The following is a 26,022-nucleotide window of genomic DNA, read 5'->3' as shown; positions in this document are numbered from 1 at the left end:
GTCAGAATCTCTCTCTCTCTCTCTCTCTCTCTCTCTCTCTCTCTCAGGAATTGTTGTAATGAAACATATGGAGATAACGAACAGTATTCAAGAACAAAAGTATACATAAAACAATGCAAAATAGAAGTAGAGCAAACACGGACCTCCAAAACATCAGAGGTGGGATCAAGTGTCATGGAGGAGTAAGCATTCCCTGCCGACCGGTCACACCCGCCGTGTGCTCCTTGTCATGATCGGAAAATAACGGAAAGATCTGTCGTTGACTCAATTCAGTGTATAAATAATGGACTATCAATTAGTATGAAAAACGTCAGTCAGTATTTTACTCAATGATAAATTGTACTTGCCGACGAGGTCATTGTATCGACCATAGATCTTACGAAATGATGACTTTAAACGAGACTGGTGAAATTCTTGATTCATTAACTTGTTTGTCAATAATTTACCTCGTTTCAGAAACTGTTCATACGTAGAGTATGCTCTTGCGTATCGAATCAACTGTAAAATATCAAAATATGAAACAGATGTGTCAGACTCTTTGGTATCTTTTATCTCAGGCTCACCAGGATATATCGTATCGACATGGGAATGGAAATATCTTCATTAATGGTCTCAGTCATGAATTTATATTATGCAAAGGGGAATAACTCACTTATGTTTTTATATTAAATGTTCATTCGCGCATTTATCATAATGTCTGTTGTAGTATCCATGATTTATCTATATTTTTAGAATCACAAATATTTGCAATGTTTCTTTTTTTTTTTTTGATTTATTAAATGTCCTTTAAAACAGTTTTGTGTTATCTTACATGGACCCATATATCCCCTGATTTTGATAATGCAAAAAGTATTTCTGATTATCTTTGTCATAAAAAAAATGGTAAAGATACGGTAGAGAAGTTTAAATTAATATTTGATACTAGGTCTATTTTCAGTAAAAATAAATGTATCCTCTCATCAAGTTTTATTATGGATCCACCTTGAACGCATTGGGAAACTATATTTACCCTATCCCATTCCAAGTCATAACTTCCGGTTACGTGTCATCGTCCATTTTATTTCCACGGTGGCTCTTACCACCCGGCAAATAAAGAAGACACAGAAAGAACATGTTAACGAAGTTTGAGACCAAGTCTGCGAGAGTTAAAGGTAAGAAAATTGCTAAAATTCACTAAAATCTAACAACTTAAAAGCATAGCTTTTACCTTATGCGGAGAATCGGCTCTAACTCGAATGGCCTCAAATGTAATTCCAGTCGGTTTGTTTTCAGTTTACTCATGTTTACGAACATGACCGACAGTCTTCTCATTATAAATGTTAATGACCCACCTTTTTGATTGTTCACTTTTTAATAACTTGGTTTTTACTACTCACCTATGATAATCTTGCGTCAGCGACGATCGAAAGAGGTATTTTGATTCATATCAGAAATCAGAATATTTATCAATGGCCCGTTTACCAGGTCCGGCACAGTCTCTTGATTGAGCTATGTGGCTTTATTTAGCTGTATGGCTTCATTGAGCTATTCAGAATAGCTTGATTTAGCTATTTTCTCAGACTTTTTTCTCAAATGTGTTATTTTTTCAACATGTGAAAAAGTCGCACCTAGGTGCAGTGGAAATATTAAACTTCGTTCTCTTCTGAATACAATGCAAGTAAAAATCACTCACCAAATTGCGTCTCCTTGAGACACTTTGTACTCAAAGTTTTAAAAGTTTTGGGGCTATTGATGAGTGACCACACAGTTATTTCTTGAATGAAATTATAAAGGAGGCCAGTTATGGCCAACAGGATAATTGATTAGTAGCAGTTCAGCACAATGAGAAGCAATCATACTTACCCATGCCTCACCGCGCACACAGTTAATCAAACAATGGAAATTCATATTTTGCTTAAAGTATTCAACAGCAGCAATGTAAGAATTTTCTATGATTTAGGTTGTATTTTTGATAGTCCATAGTACATAAATGAATAGTCAAATACTTGCGACTTTTTGTTTATTTCTTTCAAAAAACGATTTTGTGAAAAACTGCATATAAATGGCTTTATCAGGCTGTTTTGAGTGGCTTAATAAAGCTGTATGGCTTTTTAAAGCTGTATAGCTTAATCAAGAGATTGTGCTGGACCTGTTTACATGGATTGATTATCACAGATGTGAGCAGGACTATGATATAATGTCAATTGTCAAATCAGTATTCAACTGTATCTTCTTTGCACATTTTGACTTGATTTCATCATTTGAAAATGTTGTCATAATAGCCTAGCCTTACTGAATAGCCTTATTGTGCAAAGAGAATTTTTATGTTGCATTAGTTTACTTCACATTAGTTGTGGTGTGAACACAATTTAATTTGCATTAATTTACGGCAAATTACACTCTCCTTGTGAACAGGGCACTTATTTGGTTTATAGAAAAGTTCTGTAACTCTTGACATGCTTTATGGACTAGTTTAAGCAGCATTTATCAGTTTAACAGTTTATGATAGCTTTTAGTAAGACTCCTAAAGCCAAAATCCAATTAACAGATACTCCTGGGATGATGGAAACACACTCCATTGTTGTACATAGCTTGATTTAGCAGTACATTCTTTTGTTTTATTGCAGGACTCTCATTCCACCCCAAACGACCATGGGTGTTGACAAGTCTGTTCAATGGGGTGATTCAGCTATGGGACTACAGAATGTGTACACTTATAGACAAATTCGATGAACACGATGGTAATAAAGAATACTAGTCAGCAGAAATTTTAAGAATGTATCCATTATAAAGAACTAAAATTTATTCTTAAACACTTTGTAATATAAATGATCTGCTATTACCTGAAATTTTATTCTTAAATCTTTGTAATATAAATGATCACCAATTACAAATGAACTCAATTTAGTGTGAAGCATGGTTGTAATATGATTGACATTGTGTTGCAGGTCCAGTGAGGGGGATTTGTTTCCACACACAGCAGCCATTGTTTGTCTCTGGAGGAGATGATTACAAAATCAAGGTGTGTGTCAAAATTTATTTATTTTCTTAAATATTTGATGGTTGCTCAGTTAGCTGCCTTTAAAGTCCAAAGAGAGCTTTGATATGTTTTTAGGATCACTTGGTAATTAATTGACAAATATTTGCTTGTTTGAGCACTCTTTGCAACAAAGTATTTTAAGTATAAAATTAGATAATGATTGAATATTATTTGAGTTTGATTTCTTTACCATGACTGTTGTTTAATATGTCCCTTGTCATTTGAAAGGTTTGGAACTATAAACAGAGGAGATGTCTGTTCACTTTACTAGGGCACCAGGACTACATCAGAACCACATACTTCCACCATGTAAGGAACTTGAGTCTTCAATAAACATAGTTATAATGCTGCAGTTAAGCATCAGCAGTAATTATTTATCAATGGATTTGTTTTATTCAGGAGTACCCCTGGATTCTGAGTTCATCCGACGACCAGACAATACGAGTCTGGAACTGGCAGTCAAGGAATTGTGTCAGGTATGAGAGGAAATGTATCATTCAAACATGTGTATTGAGTAGACTTTTATTTGGCAGTTGTTGACCTAAAAAGAGGAACTTGTGTGTTTGCACTATACAAAGGACAAATAAAAGACACCATATTATCATTAGTTAAATGTAATTGTTATATGAAGTGAAAGCACTAAGTCCTGATGTTAGAAATTTGACATAAGGTGTCAGACAATAAATTTGCAGGGCCATTTTATGCATAATGTAAAAAAAAATCTTGCATAGTATGATCTTTAAGGATGCAAGTTTTAGGTGATATTTATTTTTTACTAGTGTGTTGGAGGGACACAGTCATTTTGTGATGTGTGCCCACTTCCGATCCTTATGGACACCTATTTTAGATGATATTTATTTTTTACAGTGTGTTGGCGGGACACAGTCATTTTGTGATGTGTGCCCAGTTCCACCCCTCGGAGGACCTCATCGTGTCTGCCTCCCTCGATCAGACCGTCAGGGTGTGGGATATCTCAGGTCTGTTTTTAAACCCTACCTTAATAAAAGCATTAATTTGTGAATTTGTATTATGTAATAAACTGACTTCAAAGTATTTGTTGAGATTTAAGATGATCTGATATATATTAAAAAAAAATATTGATTGTTTTGAAAAATGCTAATGGTAAAGATTTTTTATTTTTATAAGAAAGGGTTGTTTTATTTGTTAAATAGATTATTTTTCTATTTGCTGTTTATATAACAAATGAGAATCTTCCTAATATAGGGTGTATATTAACATGAAGTTTTCTTTTAAACTAGACAGTTCTCACAAATTTTATTGATTTTTTGTTCTGCATCTTTTTTTTTATCTTACTCATGCATATATTTTTACTGATAAACTCTTTTTATGCACTTTGATTTCTATCCTTGTCTCACACTTCAAAACATATTATCCAATGTTAATCTAGTTATTCAATGATTATCTATTTATGCAACAAACTAATATCTTGATTAAAAACACTACCACTTTTGAAAACATATTTCAATCTCTTCATCATGTTCATACTTGTAATCAATCTGAAAGAAAACTGCTCTGGAAATCAATTAAGAAGAGAGCTTTTGTTATTTTTTAAAATTAAAATTGACTATTTTAGTATTATTCTAAAAATTTTCATAGTTAAATGAAGTGCTTTTATTTTTATATGAAAGAAATTTTGTTGAAAAAATGAACTGTAAGAAAGGTTAAGAAAGTTTTCATTTTCCTCAGGTTAAAAAGGAATTTTTTTCAGCATGTACGTGTATAAGATGACCAACTGTGTGTTAGTACCAACTCTGTAGTAGAAATGTGATTTTGGGTTGACATGCCTGGTGATGGGTTTTTGGAGTGATTTCTTTTCTTTTTGCTTATTCTTGCTGTGCTACTTTTCCCTTACCTATAGCCATCAGCAACTCATATAAATCTTCAACAGGACTGAGAAAGAAGAACGTGTCTCCTGGGCCTGGGGGTATTGAGGACCGCATTAAGAGCTCCGGGCAGACTGACCTGTTTGGGGTGTCGGACACGGTGGTCAAGCATGTCCTCGAGGGCCACGACAGAGGGGTCAACTGGGCCGCCTTCCACCCCACCCTCCCCCTGATTGTCTCTGGTGCTGACGATCGACAGGTCAAGCTGTGGAGAATGAATGGTGGGTCAGATTTTTGTAACTATAGTTAAAAAACATTTCTTATCTTGTCTGAACTACAGAGATATTTCATCAACATTGCAACTCTAGTTTTTTGAGAGTAGATTCGTGTATAAGACTTTTATTCTGTGAATGAAGTGAAAAATATGACATAGAGGGATTTGGTACTACTGACACAATCTCTGTTACTGTGAGAACTTAGATTTTTGCTGTTTTTATAACAGACTCCAAGGCCTGGGAAGTGGACACCTGTCGCGGTCACTATAACAACGTGTCTTGTTGTCTGTTCCATCCTCGACAAGAGCTCATCCTCAGTAACTCAGAAGACAAGAGCATCAGGGTCTGGGACATGAGCAAAAGGTGAGCTAGAAAGATCAATTAACAAGCACTGATCTACATATGTGTAAATATGTGTCATAGAAGTGTCATAAGTCATAAAGAAATTAAAAAAGAATTTAGCATCTGTCAAATTTCACATGTGAACATGGAAGACATAAGGTGGTTTTGTAGAAGGATGATATTTTTCTGCTTCATGAATTATGAGATTTTGTATGTTAGTTAGCACTGAAATACTTTGTTTGTAGAGTTATTCAGAAGGTCAAATTTTATGCATTTAAAGGATTTATCTGAGAACTATTCCTTGATATCCTTGTGAATAAAAAGTGATAACAGAATATGAAATGAATTGGACTGTGCTTTCAGGACTGGTGTGCAGACATTCAGGAGAGAACATGACAGATTCTGGGTCATGGCTGCTCATCCCACTCTGAACATGTTTGTTGCTGGTCACGACAGTGGGATGATTGTATTCAAACTAGAGAGAGAACGTCCGGCATATGCTGTACACAACAATGTACTGTACTACGTCAAGGACAGATACCTGAGAAAACTAGACTTCTCCACCTCAAAGGACAACCCCCTCATACAGCTCAGAGGGTAAGGAAGGGCAGAGTTATTTGTCATTTTGTTGTGTACTTTGTTGAATTTAAAGTGCTTATCATATATTTGTATGTTTATCTTGACTGTATGATTTTATGCATGTGCTGTTTGAAAGATGGATGGCTTTAGGGAGAAAAGTACTTAATGCTAATCAGTCTACCTTCCCAAAATAAGACATTGATATTAAATGGTATTTTTCTTCATGTCATTATAGAGGCAGTAGGAACCCTGTGTTCAGCATGTCCTATAACCCAGCAGAGAATGCTGTTCTGCTCTGTACTGTAAGTAAATCAATTCCTGAAAATAAAATTGAATCAGAGATTTGAATGCTGTATTGTCTTAAGGAAACTGGGAATAGATAATGAATTGATTGAATCGTTTTACAGAGAGCCAGCAATGCTGAGAACTCAACATATGACTTGTATACCCTGCCAAAATCATCAGATTCGCAAAACCCAGATGGTAATGGAATATAAATTACATATTGTGGCATTTTATATCTACAGTGAATATTTCAGAAAAAAAACCCAAGACATGAAAAATTAAATAGCTAACCAATGTTGTTTTCTCTTGAATTCAGCACCTGAGGGAAAGAGATCTTCTGGACTGTCAGCTATCTGGGTCGCCCGCAACAGGTTTGCTGTACTGGATAGAACCCACAATGTAAGTCTAATATATACCTATGGAAAGGTGATTTTGGAAAGAGAGTGTCATGAAATGAAAAAGGCTAATGGAATATTTCAATGTTTTTTATGTTATTTTGGTAGATTGTGATCAAGAATCTGAAGAATGAAATCACCAAGAAAGTCCAGGCCCCCAACTGTGACGACATTTTCTACGCCGGTACAGGTTGTCTACTGTTGAGAGATGCTGATGCTGTGACTTTATTTGATGTACAGCAGAAAAGGTTAGTTAGGCTATCTAAATTTAATTCTCTGGTTCTCAGGCCAATTTTCTCCAAAACAGACATGGGTGGGAGGCATTTTATTTATCATTTTATTGGCAATAAAGTAGATGAGGGAGGTATTTTTTTAATTTTAATTTTCTTTAAAATAAAGATAATTTTTTTTAATCACAGATATACTTTCCATGTCTGATCAGAAGTTTTGCTTTATCCATTGCTTATCAGCATGTGAACATTGTAGACAATGTCTTCGAATGTATTTTCAAACGAAGTAGCCAAAATCTCGTTGAAAATGGCTACTGGAAGTGATATTTAAATACTAAACTATAAAAAAAATGAGGATGGAACTTTTTTAGCTCACCTCGACGAAGTCGAGATGAGCTTATGCTATACCCCTGGCATTGGCGTCGGCGTCCCAGGTTAAAGTTTTAGGAGCAAGTCCATTCCCAAGTAACAATAAGCCCTACCCGAACCAAACTTGCATGGATGATGCATCTAGGGATGTACACTACCAGACTTGCTTCGGATGCTGGATCTGACCTACATTTTCTAGATGAGTGACCAGGTTAAAGTTTTTGGAGCAGGTTAAAGTTTTTGAAACAGGTCCATTCCCAAGGAACTATAAGCCCTACCTGAACCAAACTTGCATGGATGATGCATCTAGGGATGTACACTACCAGACTTGCTTCGGATGCTGGATCTGACCTACATTTTCTAGATGAGTGACCAGGTTAAAGTTTTTGGAGCAGGTAAAAGGTTTTGGAGCAGGTCCATTCCCAAGGAACTATAAGCACTACCTGAACCAAACTTGCATGGATGATGCATCTAGGGATGTACACTACCAGACTTGCTTTGGATGCTGGATCTGACCTACATTTTCTAGATGAGTGACCAGGTTAAAGTTTTTGGAGCAGGTTAAAGTTTTTGGAGCAGGTCCATTCCCAAGGAATTATAAGCCCTACCTGGACCAAACTTGCATGGATGATGCATCTAGGGATGTACACTACCAGACTTGCTTCGGATGCTGGATCTGACCTACATTTTCCAGATGAGTGACCAGGTTAAAGTTTTTAGAGCAGGTCCACAGGAACTATAAGCCCTATTTGGACCAATCTTGCATGGATGATGTATCTAGGGATGGACACTACCAGACTTGCTTCTGATGCTGGATCTGACCTACATTTTCATTCCCAAGTAACTATAAGCCCTAGCTAAACCAAACTTGCATGGATGATGCATCTAAGGATGGACACTACCAGACAAGCTTCGGATGCTGAATCTGACCTACATTTTCATTCCCAAGTAATTATAAGCCCTAGCTAAACCAAACTTGCATGGATGATGTATCTAGGGATGGACACTATCAGACTTGCTTCGGATGCTGGATCTGACCTACATTTTCATTCCCAAGTAACTATAAGCCCTAGCTAAACCAAATTTGCATGGATGATGTATCTAGGGATGGACACTACCAGACTTGCTTCGGATGCTGGATCTGACCTACATTTTCATTGCCAAGTAACTATAAGCCCTAGCTAAACCAAACTTGCATGGATGATGCATCTTAGGATGGACACTATCAGACTTGCTTCGGATGCTGGATCTGACCTATATTTTCCATACAAGAGACCAGGTTAAAGTTTTGGGAACAGATCAATCCAAATGAACTTGAAGTCCTTGATATCTGCAGTATTAACAGTTATAAATATTTGTTTACACGATACATGTTTTTCACGCTACACGCATAGAAATGTGTATATGCCATGTAAGGGGTTAAACACAACTTGCAAGAATATTGTTGTTGGGATGAATACTCAATATTAAGAAAATATGGTGTGAGATTTGCATTACTTAAACTGATAACATTCGTCGAGGTGAGCTTCGTAATCTTTGATTACCTATGTTTTTCCGAATTGGTCTCCGCAATACCAACTTTTATTTTATCAAAAATACAATAAAAATTAGCAATGCGGCTACCTCAAAATGGATGCGCGCGGGCCTGAGAACCAGAATTTCAATTTTAGGCATCTTCGCTAGTCAAGGGTTTCTGATACGCTACTCTCCTCATAAACCCTTTGCATACGGTGAAGTCAAAAGACGGGATTGTTTTCGTCACGTGATCTTGAATCTATCAGGTACGCACAGATTGCGTCATCGATAGAAATAAAGACGCATGTTTAAAAAGAAATTGAATTAAATTTTTTTCAAGAATAATTTAGAAGCAATAATTGAGTAATGTTTATTTATTACTTATAGTACAAATCGGAAGCTTCAATATAGATTCTTAATCACATATTTAGAAGATATTGGATGACACCATAGCTATTCATTAGGGATGTCAACGAGTACCCGGTTAACCGGGTACTCGATCGAACGTCCGAGTATCGAATACTAAAATCGGTACTCGGTTACTCGGATGTATATTTTTAAATATTTCTAAGCTTATTTATTAATACATTAAAACATCGGTTTTAAAACGTAAAATGTTCATTGCACTTGTACATACAGTAATTAGGGTTTCCTATGCCCCTAAAAGACCGTTATCGCCTGTGGCAGTGTTTATACAGTAATTACCGTGACCAAGCACCTGCTACCTACCTGGCTTTTCTCACTTTCGACTGTCTTCTACCCTTATGTTTACTTTGCTTTAATTATTTTCATTTTAATTTGTTTTCATTGAACATCGTTTAAGGTCCATTATATTTAAATAAATTAAATAATTTTGTCAAGTCTCCAAGAAGCCGTAAATTCTCGGGGAAAGAGACAGACGATATTGCACGTGCGATTGTTGATATGGATGCGTTCGATTACTTGCCAATTAATGCAAATGGTTGAAGGCAAATGCTTTAAAAATGTTATGTCCATCGTTGCTCCAAACTAAAACATACCGTATCGTAATTCTCTGAAATCTAGGATCGAAAAGTGTACAAAGTTCGTAAATTCGCACTGTTATAGAATAACTTGATCAAGTTGATACCGTACATGTACCTCAGACAACTTATCACTTGGACGTCAAACACATCAAAGAGTTACATTACAATTACGGAACAGATTATCTTTTTTAAAACAAAAACAATGTGAGCCATTTTGATTTTATTTCTCGTATTTATCTGATAAATAATTAAAAAATTGAACTTAAAATAAATGTTAGATTAAATTTCGTCTGGCACAAAGTAGTCATAATTGTTACAACGCATTTCCAGGTAATCTCCCTACAAGAGTTTACAATGTTTTACAGTTATCAATTAACTTGTTCATATTTATTTACACTTTTACCGAGTACCCGGGTACTCGATCGGAAAAACGTCCGAGTAACCGAGTATTAAAAATTGACCGATTTGACATCCCTACTATTCATAGAATTGCATGTTATCTTACGGATCGTTGTTTACTTGCGTTTTTCAATTCCGATATTAAAAAGTCAAGAAGTATCCCGAACGCAAATATCGTCATTTACAAAAAACAATTGATGATTGGTCGACAGGTGTGTACTGAAATCCAATCAAACTCTTAAAAAAATCCCGATTTTTATGAACACCGTAGGCCAAGGGTTTATGTGGAGAGTAGCGTATCAGAAACACTTGGCTAGCGAAGATGAATTTTAGGTAGCCTTACAGGAACTTGTTTCAAAGTATATCTACTTCTATATATTGTCTTTTGTTGCATTGAATTTTATGATTTTATCATTTACCTTGTATTCTATAGGTCCCTGGCATCAGTGAAGATTTCTAAAGTGAAGTTTGTGATCTGGTCCTCTGACATGTCACATGTCGCTATCATCAGCAAGCATGGTGTGTACACTATATAAATACGAAACTTGTTGATTTAAGAATTAATCGATACACATGTGCTTAAAATTAAGTTATTACTTTTGAGTATTATGTGTAAGCTTCTGAGATCTTGCATTTCTTATAATCAAATTATAAACAGAATTTGCATGTCTTGATCCCAAAGGGGCAAAAAATGATTATTGTTCTAAAAACTTGAATTTACTTGAATTATGCTCTACTTTTACAGTGATCACAATTTGTAACAGGAAGTTGGAGAGTCTGTGTACAATCCAGGAGAGCATTAAACTGAAGAGTGGGGCTTGGGACGAGTCTGGGGTGTTTGTGTACACCACAAGTAACCACATCAAATACGCTCTTACTAATGGGTAGGTACTAGTCATTAGTTATTGCCTGTACTTCTCCCACAGTAAGATTTGTTTGGCTGTTCTGCATTTCCGTGATTTTATTTTCACAGTCTGACTAGTAATTTGCAACTACCTCACACTGCTTTTCTGGTGTATAATATAAAGTTGTTTAATTTCAGTGACCACGGTATAATCCGTACCCTTGACCTCCCTATCTACATCACCAGGATTAAGGGTAACAGCGTCTTCTGTCTGGACCGGGAGGTCAGACCCAGGGTCCTGTCCATCGACCCCACAGAGTTCAAATTCAAACTGGCTCTGGTCAACAGAAAATACGAAGAGGTCAGTGGTACATTATACATTTTGTTTGGATCATGCAGTCACTGTTTGAATAGAGATGAAATTGAAATTCAAGGTAGAACCTATAAATGTTTGAGATTGAATGATGAGATATCTAGGTGATATTGTAATTTGTAGGTATTACACATGGTGAGGAACGCTAAGTTGGTGGGACAGTCTATCATTGCATACCTTCAGAAGAAAGGCTACCCTGAGGTGGCATTACACTTCGTCAAGGACGAGAAGACAAGATTTGGGCTTGCTCTGGAATGTGGAAACATTGAGGTAAAATTTTATTTAAGAACGAGATGGTATGAAACAAACAAAAATTGGATCAGTAATTTAACTCCCTATTACAAAATTGCATTGGTGCATCAAAATACATGTACATCTATTTCAGTCTTTGGTTTTGAATGTTTTGCTGTATTTTCTAAGTTTCTATTTTTATCCTGTTTAATTCTATTTTCCCTGATTCTCACTCTCATACACTTCAGTACAAGATTGAAAAGCGTAAAACAAGGCTTGGCTTAGAAAATTATTTATTTCTAAAATTCTATTAATAGATTGCCCTGGAGGCAGCCCGGGCCCTGGATGACCAGGCCTGCTGGGAGAAGCTTGGTGAGGCGGCACTGTTACAGGGGAACCACCAGGTGGTGGAGATGGCTTATCAGAGAACCAAGAACTTTGACAAACTCTCCTTCCTTTATCTCATCACAGGAAACCTGGAGAAACTCCGAAAAATGATGAAAATTGGTAAGAAAAACCAGGTTGTTTTTCATGAAATAATTAGATTTTGATTATGTTTTATTTTGTTCACCAAGAAAAGTATTTGAATGAAAAACCTTGTTTTTTTTGCAGCTGAAATAAGGAAGGACACCAGTGGTCATTTCCAGAACGCCTTGTTCTTGGGAGATACAGCAGAGAGAGTCAAAATTCTCAAGGGAGTCGGACAAAGTATATTTATTATCTTTTTTGGCAAATTTAAACTTAAATGAAATCTTTAATCTGTAGTCTTCAAGACATAATAAGTTACACATTTAGGACTGTGAAAGGATTACCATTAAGAATAAATAAAAGGAAAAGCTACATATTTTCATTGTTCTCTGTAGAGTCTTTGGCATACCTGACAGCTGCCACTCATGGAATGGAGGAGGAGGCAGAACAACTGAGGGAGAGCTTTGGGGAGGAGGAGAAGATCCCTGATCTCTACCCCCAGGCCCAGCTCCTACAACCACCCGTACCCATCATGCAGCAGGAGAGTAACTGGCCACTACTTACCATGACCAAGGGATTCTTTGAGGGAGCCATGGCTGCCGGAGCTGGTGGAGGTATAAACAACAAAACTTTAAAGCTGGAGAAAAATTTTCATGGTTTTCTATGATTTTGAGCCCTTTTAAATGCACTGTTCAAGGTGACATAGAAAAGAAACAGCTTTAGCTTCACGATATGTACTATATTCATTATGAGATCTTGAACTTTGTATCTTGGTTGATTAGGAAATTGAATTGAACACCAATTTTGTCTTCTACCTTAGTTTGCCATTCATGACCTGAATTTCTTTTCTGTAAACACTGCCTTTGGTTTTTATGGACATTTTGTTGTATTTTTAGGCAAGCGTACTGGTCTGGCAGCAGCAGCAGTAGACATTGAGGAGGGGGCAGGAGAAGGCTGGGGAGATGATGCTGATCTCGTCCTGGATGAGGGTAAGTTTACACAGACTGAACACACAGGATAATGTGTAAAGCAACTAGAAATACTCTGACATAGAGATATAAATTAGGAATGGCAGATTGTGTAACAGTAATTTATTGTTTTGTGATGTATATTACAGAGGGAGGATTTGGTGGGGAGGGTCTGGATGACGAGGCCTTGGTGGGGGCTACAGAAGAAGGAGGGGGATGGGATGTGGGAGATGATGACCTTGAACTTCCTCCTGACCTTGATGTGGGCCCAGCAGCTGCAGGGGGTGGTGAGGAGGGATTCTTTGTGCCTCCAACTAAAGGAACAAGTCAGACCCAGGTGGGTACACAGAAGTTTTATAGAATTTTTGATAAACTAGCGCATTTGTTAACTTTGAAACATCAATCATATTTAAAATACAGGCTAGCACTGTAAGTAATGCTGAATAAGTGAAATATTCAGTCAAAATTCAGACCAAAACTTCCTTTTCAGGTGTGGTGCAATAATTCTCAGTTACCTGTGGACCATGTGCTTGCTGGTTCCTTTGAGACAGCCATGCGTTTGTTACATGATCAGGTGGGCGTGGTCCAGTTTGACACATATAAACAGCTGTTTTTACAGACCTTCGCCAGATCTAGGACCTGTTACCAGGGACTCCCCTCCCAACCCCCATTATTTGGACACCCACACAGAAACTGGTATGTATAAGTTACTGTGGAATCATTTTTATTCGTGGTAACGGTTATTTTACGATAAAAAAGTATGTGTAATCGTAACTTTTAACAAATAATAGAAACAAAATGTTTATATTTACGTTCGTGGGGATGTAAAATCGTTGGTCAGGGTTACCCACGAAAGCCACGAACATTGGTCTCCTACGAACAATAATGATTCCACAGTACTCAGAGAAACATGTTTTTGTTTCTCTTTCATGTAGAGATATGAAAAGAGAATCGAGAGAAAATGTGTTGTAATTTGCTTTATTTATCTCGTACAGGAAGGAAGCGGGAGCACGGGCAGGAATGCCTGCTGTAGGAATGAAACTGAACACTCTGGTCCAGCAGTTACAGGTGGCCTATCAAATGACCACCACCGGAAAATTCGGAGATGCCATTGACAAGTTCCGCAGTATTCTACTCAGTGTGCCATTACTGGTGGTGGATAACAAACAAGAAATCTCAGAGGTAAGCTAGAACAGCAGGATTATTGTTTTTTTATTGTGCTGAAGCAAAGGTATAAGCAAAACAATGGCAGTGAAATAATTATACAAGACTTGTCTGTATTCAACGAATATGATATGATTTTTAAATACAGTAAAACTTGATTAGTATGAACACGGAAATTGTGAATTCACAGATATAGCAAAATTATCTTAGATTGCCAGGTATATAATTTTAACGTATTTCTTTTATGGATATAACAAATTATGGATATAGTTAAGTTATTTCATAGGACCTAGTGACTTTGTTATAACCAACTTTTACTGTGTAGAGATCAACTGTACTGCAAAGGTTGAAAAGGATATGATTTTAATACCTATAGAGATTGAGTTTGGTACTGTTGACTTGAGTTTGGTACTGTTGACTTGTTTGAGTTTGGTACTGTTGACTTGAGTTTGGTACTGTTAACTTGTAGGCCCAGCAGCTAGTGGAGATCTGTAGGGAGTACATTGTGGGGCTGTCCATGGAACAAAACAGAAAGGACCTCCCTAAAGCCACACTGGATGACCAGAAAAGAATCTGCGAGGTTGGTGATGATTTAACACTGTATTCAGTTTCATATTGTTTCATTGAACATTTGACATGTGAGGTTTATACTATCTTTCTGTTTTTTAGATGGCAGCCTATTTCACCCACTGTAATCTTCAACCCATACACATGATCCTAACACTGAGGACTGCATTAAATCTCTTCTTTAAACTCAAGAACTATAAAACAGCTGCCTCATTTGCAAGGAGACTGTTAGAGTTAGGACCAAAGCCAGATGTAGCAACACAGGTTTGTAGACTTTAGTTAAAAGAAACACTGTTATTACTTATACAAACTTGAAAATCCCTTGCATTACTGCTTTCCTGTCAAAGATTTGAGAAAAACAATAATTTTTTTTCAATATATGCTTGTTTTTATAGACAAGAAAGATTTTGTCTGCATGTGAGAAAAATCCTACTGATGCCCATGAATTGAAGTATGACCAACACAATCCATTCGACATCTGTGCAGCTTCATACATTCCCATATACAGGTATGTAATGATTAAAACAGTATAAAGTTGTCTGAAATTATTTCTTGAAATATCATACCCTTAATGCATAATAAAATCTAAAGATATGTAATATTTACAGTAACCAAAACAATACATTAATACAATTTCTTTTCCAGAGGAAAACCTGTAGTAAAATGTCCACTAAGTGGGGCTTGTTATTTACCCGAGTTCAAAGGTCAAGTCTGCAGAGTAACACAGGTAACTAAGATTCAAGTCATCCACTGTTTTTACTTCACTTGATAATCATATTCACAATTTAATGTTAACAGATTTTAAACCAAAAGTATTTTTGCATAAACAAGATTTACTTTATTCTTCATTTTTTCAGGTAACTGAGATAGGAAAGGACTGTATTGGGTTACGCATCAGTCCCATACAGTTCAGGTGAATCGTGACATAGAGGACATTGTGAATGTGTGTGTGAAGGATATGTGAATAGTCATTTGTTACAATGTGATTCATGACAATTAAAATGTAATATAATGGAAAGACAGAATATACATGTTTAGCACATAAGGAAAAAAAAACCAAGATGCTACTTGTTTCAGAAGAAATACATACATGTATTTAGAACTTTTTGCTTGTTATGGTACAGTTACAACTGTTGTGATATTTGTGTATATTTAATTAGTATATTAAATTAATTCAAACCTTGACCAAATTTCATGCTTGTTTTTGCATTGTATTGAATTTTACATGTGCACAGAGTGTGATGATATACATGCAGATTTATAACTATGACCTGGCTCGTTATTTAACCAGGATAATGTAGCTTAAGGTTCATAAACCCTCTGCTCACTCATATGGAATTTTTCTTTCTTTCTTTTATAGCATGGCTAGCGGGACAAAATTTGATAAAAGAGGCACTTAAACTTGACAAATTTATAAAGGAATAAAAGACATTTGTGTCATTAAGAGTTATCTCTCTTATCAGAGTATCAATGTACCTTAAGAGTTAGTAAATGATGTGGAGCAGTGGTAGCTGGAATTGATTTTGACTAAAGCAGAAGTCATTGGAACCTTCCCCCATGACTAGGTAACCCCACCCTTTCTCACACATTTGACCTCAATCAACCAAAAAGAACTTGCATAACTCCTGTAAGATGCACATGTGCTTCCATTGCACTAGACTAGACCTGCCTCGACAAGACTGTTAATTGAAGAATAAATTCAACTTTTGAATGAAAATAATTTATTACTCTATGAAGCAACAAAACAGTACTTTGAGTACAGGATAATATAAATAAAACATCTGTTATTGCACATCAACAGCAAAATTAACAAACATTGAACATCTGAAACAGATTTCTGCTGGAAACTTTTCATAGAAATGCATAAAAAGATCTTGGTTAAAGAATCTCACATACAAAAATAACATTGTTCTGACATGAGTGACAGATTTGTGTCTGTAACCATCACTTGGAAATTTTTTTTTCCATAAACTTTTCCCCAGTGAATTAAAATTTTTGAAAGAAAATTGGAATTTTCCTTCCCTTGGAGAGAATCTTCTGAGCAACAGATAAAATTAATCAAGTTTTACAAATAAATGGTAATAATAAGTGTAAAACATGAATTAACAAGAAACTATAATGTCTATAACAATGTAATTAAAATATAAACAAACATCTTTCACAGTAAAATCAAAATGAGAAACATCATCAGATACATGTAATCTTGCAACAAACAGATTCAGTTGTTACCTCCCTTACTATTCGTAGCAATACTTTCATCTTTAATATTCATTTACATAATTACTGTGTAAAATGTATAGTCTTAAAGAACAAAAATATATGTATGCCCATATATAATGACTTAAAATGTATAATTTAGCTTTGTGAACATAACATCTGAGATTTCTCAAAATGTGACTTTTACAAGAATAAGTAACAGTTACTTATATCATACTTTGTATAAAATTTTAAACAAAAAATTCTTCATAATTTAATTAAAATATCTTTGTTTGATATATAAATACTGATCTGTTGAAGTCTTTTGTTAAAACTATATGATGTGAAACCAAGTACATGTATATAACCCTCTCCTGAAATGACTTTTATACAATGTAGTTATAACAACCATTTTAAAATGAAACCATTATATATAATGTATTAAGATATCTGATCCATCAAGACATGGAATGTTTTTCATTGTATTCATAATTTAAATTGAAGTATCAATTAAAAAAATAAATAAGCAGCTATTTTACATATAACAATACTGAAATACTGAATTTTACACACTGAACTTTTACACTAATCATCCAGTAGTTATTGCTCTGATCTGAAGATGATGCTAGTTGACATGAAAACCCCTCCGCATGATTCTCTTCTTCAGTAAATTAAACTGAGCCACAAAAGCACTTTTGATTTCGGGGTGTATCAGAAAGTTGTATTTGGGAGATTCTGCCTTCCTGCTGACAGGAGAAATGGAGGATTCTGATTGGCTGTCATCCATTGGGGGCGTGTCTGGAGGAGATACCTGGACGTACCCACTGGTGCCGTCAATAAAGGCTTCTACTCGGTCCTTACTGCCACCAGAAGGCTTAAAACACAGAGGTTTTAACATCAGTATAATAACATTACCTTCCTTTTTTTGTTTTCTGATGTACATATATTCTAATAATTCAGTTATCGATAAATGCAAAACATTAACAGTCGTGACAATGTTCTAAATTCCAAGTTTTAATAAACATTTGTGTCCTACACTCTTCATACATTTTGGTAATAAAAAGTACTGCTAAACAAAATATGATGAAGTAGGTGTTTAAATGAATTTCAATGAATTAACAAAGTTTGTGTTAACTGAATATGTACCATGATAGGAAAAATAATTGTGGTAAAACAAATTAAACCTTCTCACCTGATCTGACGTGTGGAGCTGCATAGAATCCTTCCATATAATGGTAAGAAACTGCTCATTGGTTATTTTATTGCATATTTCTATTTCAGCCAATGAAAATGCCTGTTGCTGGGAATCATCCTCTAAACTGATTATGATGAGCAGATCACTGGTGAGCAAGAGATGAACTTTGACCTCTGTATCTGTGATGTCAATAAGGTCTGCTTCTACTAGTGACCAGAGCTGGGCATTAGGCAAGGAGTTCAGGAATTTTCTGTAAAAATGAATTTATAAAATTTAAACAGATTTTCAAGTTTCAGCTTTTAAGAAAAATGATGACACACAGTGGTATCAGAAAAAATATTGACTCTCAAATAATAGGACATATGTGAATAGGACATTAACTCTTACATGACATATTTTGATTCACTGTTGTTTGATAATGATGTGATAACAACATCTGCATCATATCTCGGTAGAGGAACATGGTCTGCTAGTCCTGTTCCATGCAGCAGCCCTGAAAAGATTCAGAAGACAAAAAGTTCAGAATTAATGAATATGACAGGCTCTAAAACTGTTTAAAACAGTAAAAAAAACCCAGACTTTTCAGTTACAAAATCTTTGCAACAAACCTTGTCCAGTTTGTGACACAAGCTCTGCAGCGCCACCTAGTGGTTTGGTGAAAACTCCCAGAATTCCCTTGCCGACTCCTTTGACAATCCCTGAAGCTGGTGATCCTCTGGCCATTCGTTCACTGCTGTTTTCTGATTGGATGACGTTCTGTATTGGCTGATCTGCCAAACCAGCTACCGCCCCTGTTAATCAAAAATAAGTTAAACTCTGATAGTGAAGATTTTTTTTCTGTGGTATTTCTACTAAATTGGTTATCTGACAAATATTTCAGCTAAACTTGCAATCAATCATTTCTTTATGACTCTAAAATGACTAACAAATGATGTCATGAAAAATTGTTCCTAATTTCACTTTATTCTTTATACAACCTACATGTAATTCATGTTACTCAAAGAAACCATAAAAATTGTATAGCCTTACCCAATACACTGAGTCCAAATCCTGTGAGTCCTTGTTTAAGACCGCTGGAAATCCCGTCCGGCTGCTGGCGACGCCTCTCTTCCTGTCGCTCCACGTGAGATTCATCTAGAGACAGGCGATCCATGTTCCGGGATACACTGGAAGCAAAGTTTGTCACCGATGTCAGCATACCTGTAAAATTATACATGCCATAAATAATTGACCATACTTAACTTAAATCTGTATAGTAATAAGCAGGTACATATATCTTACATGTACCCTATTCCTGTAATTAGCCTACCCGCTGATATGTTCCTGACAAATGAAGACATTCCACTGGACACTCCGCTGACAAAAGCTCCGGGCCCCTGAGTCAGACCAGCGTACGGTTTCTTCACCAGATCCGCTACCCCCGTCCCTATACTGCGGATCAAGCCAGTCGGATTTCCCAGAATCTCCAAAGAGCCCACAACTATGCCTAAAATAAGAGACATTGTGTAGTTAAAATTTTATCATGAAAAGTTTATCAACCTCAATTTAAATATATGACAGTCTGAAATTCATGTATCATAAGTCATTAGTAATAATTTAGATTCCTAATAATCCAAAATCAGATACTTATATTTGAATTAAGCCTAAAGATGGAAATGTAAGAGATAGCAATGACAAACATACATAATTATGTAAACTCACACACCACAACTATTTCAAGTATTTACTTACCTGCTCTAAAGAGAGCACCTGAAGCATAGTGCATGGCCAAGGCTCTGATCAGATGATAAGATGTGGTCACAACTTTAGTTTTCTCAAACTTCCTAAAAGCCAGTGGAGTGCGGTCTGAAGCAATAAACAACTTCAGTGAGGCGTGAACACTGAGAAGAAGAGACACTGGTTTGATACACAGGTGCTCTATCTTAACCGGAGAACTCAGGACAACTGAAGAAGCTTTGAAAGACCTGGGTAGTTTCTTTACGGTTTGTTTCCGTGAGGTAGGATATGAAAGACTGGTTGGAATGAGAATATCAAACTCCTTCAGAATCCTGTACACAAACTTGTCGTTGATGTTGGCAGTGATTGGGGAGATGCTGATTTCTAGGGACTTCACCAGGCTGTGTGTCAGACAGTCATGTTCTATCACTGCCTGTACGTGACACAAACTCACTGATTTCAGAACAGCTAGCTTCTCCATCACATTCATACCAGACACATCCGGAAAGTCTATTGGATTCTGTGCCATAAAAACAACAGGAAAATCATACAGTCCCTTGGTGAGGTAAAGCTGGTTATCGACCTGCAAGCTTCCAAGACACATTGACAAACACTGATGCTGATCTTGGTCTGTTGAAGTTTTGTCTGACCTTGACCCAGATGAGGGAAGGTGAGCCAGAAACAGATGATCAACAGAGACCTGGAGAACCTCAGAAATCTCCTCTGTAGAGCTGGTCTCGTCCTGTAGCACCACACACACATGGCGGCAGTGGAGCCCTAACACAACGTCTATTTTACTCTTCTGAGGTTTTCTCTTTGAACTTTCCTTGTGAGATACTGTTGCCATGGCTGCAGTTTCCAGACACTGGATGATGGATTCATCCTCTTGACTACCCTTATTGCTCTCAGTAGAGACTTCGGTTTTTTCTGTTTTGATCCTACTTCTGATCTCCATGGCTGATACTTCAGCTTTACTTATTGCTTCCACGGTGATATGTGTAACCATGGCAACACTTTTAACCTTGACCTTAATATCCATGGATCCAGGAATGGAGACAAAAGATTCCATGTCTGAATTGACATCAATAGCACTACTCCATACAACTTTATTTACAGTCTCAGATTGCCTCCCTTGGTTCTTCATCACTCCAAAGTGAAGTTTAGGAAATTTAAGATCACCCACATTTTCTGAAAACCTCTGGTTCATCAGTAGTGGAGTGTAGAACACATTTCTGTGAGGGGGAATGGTGGGTAGAGAACTCAATAATTCTGTCTCCTCCTGAACTACAATTCCTGGAAATAGTATTATAAAATAATAAATATTTATAAGCATGAAAAGTTACATGTACCTTATTGATTTAATTTTACATATAGAAAATTCTGGTTTATCTAGATAACATACCTGCGGTGAGCAGAGCAAGATTTTGATGTCCATAACAGAGAGGGAAGGTGGTTTTATTATGAATCAGACAGGAGGGGGACTCATCCTCCCTGACCACATAATAATAGATCCCCTGTCTGAAGTACCCCGACACACACACAGGTCTGGTGTGGAGACTCCCATCACAGGTAGGTACAGCCAATGTCAGCTTAGTTCCCTTCTCAGTGGCTGTCAATCTCACTGGATGTGACCAATCGGAAACAGTTTCACTGTGTACCTCAAGGAGATCAGAGCTCTTGTCTGATTCGATGATTTTTATGGAGATATAGTGAGAGAAGGTTTCTTCTTTGATATCTGTATTGTCTAATGCATTCCACATTAACAAAGGAGAGAAATCTGTTTGGTCCTTTTTACACTTCAGGTGACTTGGAATGTTTGAGGAGACATTAGGTGCCAAGTTAACCTGGTTTAAATGAATCTGATTTGTTACACATGAAATGAATGAACAGATACTGTATGTAACTGAAACATACATTATCAATAAAGATTTCATATTTTTTATCTTCAACATTTGAAACAATATAGCAATTTTTTAAGTAAGTAATTACATATATTCATTGAATACCAAAATTCTAATCTTTAAAATTTGATCATTGATTAAATACAAACCTTATTGTTACTGACGGGAATGGCATTGAGTGACAAAGTCATGGGGTCAAGGGTCAGATTACAGAGGTTAAAGGTCTCTGTAATCACAATTATCCTCATGTTCTTCTTCACTGATGACTGCAGGGTAAGGAAACAAATCTGCAACAGAAATAGTACAATTGTAAGAAACCAGTCATATCATTACTGCATAACATGCATTTGATTTCTTTTCAGTTTAAAATTGTCAATTTGTTCCTCTAAAGGTAGATGATTTCTGCAGCTAGACTCTCTTTGATTCCATTTTAAGTTCAATAGATTTGAATATTAAAAAATTATATTTTCTGTTATTGACAAAAATTAAAGTTGAGCAACTACAGAAAATACCCACTGCCCATTATTTATAGCATTCCTTAATATTTCACAAACACAGACTCTGTGTGGATGCAATTTGAGAATAATGTATTATAGCATCATAAGAACTCTTGCATTACTTGATTTTTCTGTGGGTGTTTGATGAGGATCCTGGTCTGGAGATATCCATCAATGAAGAGTATTCTCCCTTTGTCTGGTCTGTACAACTGTAGCTCTACTTCCTCATCAGACAGGGGGATTGGGCTGGTGTAAAACGGGGACCCTTCACACACTACACCAATCATAAACTCTGTCTGAAAAAATATAGATAATACATCAATCACAAATTTTGTCTGAAAAAATAAAGATACCTGGTACATCAATCATAAACTTAGTCTGAAAAATTGAGATACATCAATCATAAATTCTTTCAGAAAAAATAAAGATACATCAAACATTAACTCTGTCTAGAAATATACTCACTCTAAAAACAAAAATATTTCAATGAGAGCTATTAAAAAGAATAAAGATTTAACATGACACTCATTTGATCAAACCTTGAATTTTGGTGGTGTAAATGTCTTTTTGGATGGAAGTTGCCAAGATGTGCCATTTTGTTCCACTATCATTAGGTCAAGGTCAGTTTGGTTTGTCATGAGACACCATGGCGACACATCGACCAGCAGTGTGCCACAGCCAGGCCAGTACTCAGAAAGGTTGACATGTAGGTCAAGGCTGGGCTGGGACACAATCAGGTCAAGGTCCCTTGGGTCTGCTCCCTCTGATGATTGATGGCTAGAATCAGATGCAGTAGGAGATTCTGGAGGGCAGTAGAATAATCCTGGGTGCCCTCTGTTAATCAATCAAATATGAGTATGTCAAACTATTGACTTATTTTTTTTTTAAAAACTTCATTAAAGGAAGCTTGATAGAAAATAAATGTATGCAGATAATATTTAATTGGAAAAGACACAATTTACTAAGAGACTGATTCACACTTAATGTACATGTATACACAAAATGAGTTGCAAATAAGTCACAGAATTAATGTTATCATAATGGGAGTTTATTTCAAAATCTTTTAAGTATCATACTTGGCATCCTCTGTAAAACAATATGGCCACTGATCTCCATCCTCCTTCCTCCAGAACTGAGTGAGAGCCTCCACATCTATAGTGGATGGTGATGACCTTGTGATCTGATTTATGAGTCCGGTGGTCAAGGTCACTGAGGAACTGGATTTCTCCAATCCTTGACTAAAATTAGAATAACAAAAATGATACCCAAAATATGTCTAACAATCAGTGATTGATTGGCAGGTGAGATAAAAAAAATTTTGGTCAATTTTACCTGAGCTGGAAGGTGAGATTATGACTGTAAGCCGCTCCTAGACATTCCAGCTGGAGTTCTCTCCCCTTTCCAGGAACACTGACCTGCCGTGACTGTTGCATGCTGGGAGTTTCTATGTGAACGATTAGCTGTCGAGGTAGCTGGGATCTTATCACATACAGGGGACATAACAAGACCTGGAATAGGAGTTATAATCAACATTTATTCAAAGACATACTAAAATCTCAGAAGCAATAAAAATATTCCTAAGAAAGAATCCAGAATTTCAAACAATCCCCTCAATGTACTGCACAGTATTAAATTATTGGAAGGTTAAAAAATATCAAAAACTAATAGAAAACTTCTGTTAATGCTTTAGATTAGTCCCCTGTACATGTATTTACAACCTGGTTTCAACCTTCTATTCTATATCTTAAATAGTATTGAGGGTATAAGCATAAGAAAGTCAAATGGAAAGATAAGGTTTTTTGTCTAAAATTTAATGATGAGAAATACTGTGCTGTAGGAACTGTAGATTTATAAACCATTAATCATCAATACTAGGTGTACTTCAATGAGAGCACAAAATTCAAAGGGTATAATCACTTATTATAAGCTTTTTGAATCATCAGATGCTCTGCAATTCAAACATTGAGTATCTATACCCGTAACACATAAATATTTAATGTAGACGTACATACATATTAAAGTGATTAATAGCAGCATGAACAGTGCAATATATGCCTGCCAAAAAGTTTACAACATGTATTTTCTAATGATATAACTAAATATATGACTGTATATAAATTTTAATGTAGAGACTTAAATGTGAAAAATTAATCAGAGAAAAAATAGAACAGAGAAACCTAAAATTAAATGCTTAACTTTACTGAAAATCAGAAAATATTTTGTTATTATTCACACTAGAAATATGATAAAGGTCATATAGAACACTAAATGTAACCAGATTTAATAGTCAATAGACAATCTGAAAGGTTCTTCACTGCATTTCACTCTTTATATGTGAATTTCTAATTTGTATTACTCTTCTTTCTTGTGTTTTCATTTAAAATTGAACAAACTAATTTAATACTTAATGTCATTTACTGAGTCAGATCAATTTCTTAGTCCCATCAAATCAAATCCCAAAGGCCCAATAGATGGATGGTTAAAAACACCACACAATAAAACAACCATGTCAAACACTGGCAGATAGGAATTTTAGAACTCACCAATGACCCATGTATATAATGAATATGTTAATTAAAAAATCCCTCTCATTTACATAATACATGTAATTATAAATATGAAATTCTGTGCACAAATGGAAGAAGAGTATTGGAAAGAAGTTCAACTACTAAGGCTATCTAAATTTAATTCCTTGGTTCTCAGGCCAATTTTCTCCAAAACAGATGCGGGAGGGCGGCATTTTATTTTTAATTTTATTGGCAATAAAGTAGATGAGGGAGGTATTTTTTTTAATTTTTAATTTCCGAATTTTCTTTAACATAAAGATAATTTTTTTAATCACAGATATACTTTCCATTTCTGGTCAAATTCTCTGCCTTATCCATTGCTTAACAGCGTGTAAACATCGTAGGTAATGTCCTCGAATGTATTTTCAAACGAAGTAGCCAAAATCTCATTGTAAATAGCTACCGGAAGTGATATTTGAATACTAAACTACGAAACAAATGAGGGCGGAATTTTTTTTTTCCCGGATTGGTCTCCGCAATACCTACTTTTTATTTTTTCAAAAATACAAGAAAATCTGCGGCTACCTCAAAACGGATGCGCGCGGGCCTGAAAATTTTATATAGCCTAAAGTAGAAAATCAGAAATGTGAGCCATTGTAAGAACCCAGTGTAACTTACCATTCTCCTTGTGGAGGTATAGCACCTCTGAAGCTGACAGGGAGATAATCAAATGTTGAAAGGGGAGATAATACACTTAAAGAGGGGGAGCAAAACTCAAATAATAATTTTTATGAAAGATTAATAAAATAAAAATAAAAGAATAAAATTTTACTTCATGTGGTTTATTTGGTCAGGTAGTCTTTATACAACTAAAATTAGGTTACCAGTAAATTATATTTTTTTAAGTGCATATTGACAAATCAGCATTATCTAGCAGTATTCTGTACAGTGTCGTTTTAAATTTTTTTGACACTATGTAATGCATTGTATAAGTATGACTTACTGTAACTCGTGAGACGCTCTTCACATGTTGACAAATCACATGACACCAGATGTGTATCTTACTCTTGTCTGGCATTGTAATCTGTAACAATTAATTAAAGTCAGTCATCTTATTTTCCTCCTTATATTACCGTATA

General features: G+C 35.8%; 2 protein-coding genes across 2 annotated transcripts in view; one reads left to right on the top strand and one right to left on the bottom strand.

Annotated features, from left to right (window-relative positions):
- Positions 1–998: 998 nt before the first annotated feature.
- LOC134230408 (coatomer subunit alpha-like) lies at positions 999–16,061 on the top strand. Its single transcript, XM_062712208.1, has 29 exons — positions 999–1,151; positions 2,607–2,720; positions 2,928–3,001; positions 3,248–3,328; positions 3,419–3,495; positions 3,887–3,996; positions 4,929–5,144; positions 5,366–5,501; positions 5,844–6,077; positions 6,295–6,361; positions 6,467–6,542; positions 6,661–6,743; positions 6,848–6,987; positions 10,690–10,775; positions 11,002–11,140; positions 11,299–11,461; positions 11,597–11,743; positions 12,022–12,211; positions 12,317–12,412; positions 12,568–12,786; positions 13,069–13,161; positions 13,290–13,477; positions 13,631–13,836; positions 14,136–14,322; positions 14,774–14,884; positions 14,974–15,135; positions 15,267–15,379; positions 15,517–15,598; positions 15,729–16,061. The coding sequence occupies exons 1-29, from the start codon at positions 1,112–1,114 to the stop codon at positions 15,786–15,788; spliced, it is 3,690 nt and encodes a 1,229-aa protein (XP_062568192.1). The 5' UTR covers positions 999–1,111; the 3' UTR covers positions 15,789–16,061.
- Positions 16,062–16,586: 525 nt separating this feature from the next.
- The window catches only part of LOC134230407 (intermembrane lipid transfer protein VPS13B-like), a 29,948-nt gene continuing 20,512 nt past the window's right edge, over positions 16,587–26,022 (bottom strand). The window contains exons 39-52 of the mRNA XM_062712207.1: positions 25,887–25,967; positions 23,709–23,884; positions 23,453–23,614; positions 22,916–23,210; positions 22,499–22,672; positions 22,029–22,166; positions 21,381–21,822; positions 19,994–21,271; positions 19,572–19,748; positions 19,292–19,462; positions 18,871–19,053; positions 18,650–18,755; positions 18,260–18,512; positions 16,587–17,941 (exon numbers count right to left, since the gene is read on the bottom strand). Of these exons, the coding sequence (XP_062568191.1) occupies positions 17,693–17,941; positions 18,260–18,512; positions 18,650–18,755; positions 18,871–19,053; positions 19,292–19,462; positions 19,572–19,748; positions 19,994–21,271; positions 21,381–21,822; positions 22,029–22,166; positions 22,499–22,672; positions 22,916–23,210; positions 23,453–23,614; positions 23,709–23,884; positions 25,887–25,967 (3,885 nt within the window). The 3' untranslated portion in view covers positions 16,587–17,692. The remainder of the gene's footprint in view (positions 17,942–18,259; positions 18,513–18,649; positions 18,756–18,870; positions 19,054–19,291; positions 19,463–19,571; positions 19,749–19,993; positions 21,272–21,380; positions 21,823–22,028; positions 22,167–22,498; positions 22,673–22,915; positions 23,211–23,452; positions 23,615–23,708; positions 23,885–25,886; positions 25,968–26,022) is intronic.

This window comes from Saccostrea cucullata, unplaced genomic scaffold, assembly GCF_032062105.1.
Source record: "Saccostrea cucullata isolate Sc308-1 unplaced genomic scaffold, CSIRO_AGI_Scuc_v1 ctg756, whole genome shotgun sequence".
NCBI classification, from domain to species: Eukaryota; Metazoa; Mollusca; class Bivalvia; order Ostreida; family Ostreidae; genus Saccostrea; species Saccostrea cuccullata.
The sequence above is the reverse complement of the archived record's forward strand: the minus strand, read 5'-3'. Positions and strand labels throughout refer to the sequence as shown.

Bases quoted from the DNA above. Each gene is read 5' to 3' on its own strand.
- LOC134230408 (XM_062712208.1), top strand. From the start codon at position 1,112: ATGTTAACGAAGTTTGAGACCAAGTCTGCGAGAGTTAAAG. The intron at 1,152-2,606 runs GTAAGAAAATTG...GTTTTATTGCAG, and splicing joins CAAGTCTGCGAGAGTTAAAG to GACTCTCATTCCACCCCAAA. The intron at 2,721-2,927 runs GTAATAAAGAAT...ATTGTGTTGCAG, and splicing joins CAAATTCGATGAACACGATG to GTCCAGTGAGGGGGATTTGT.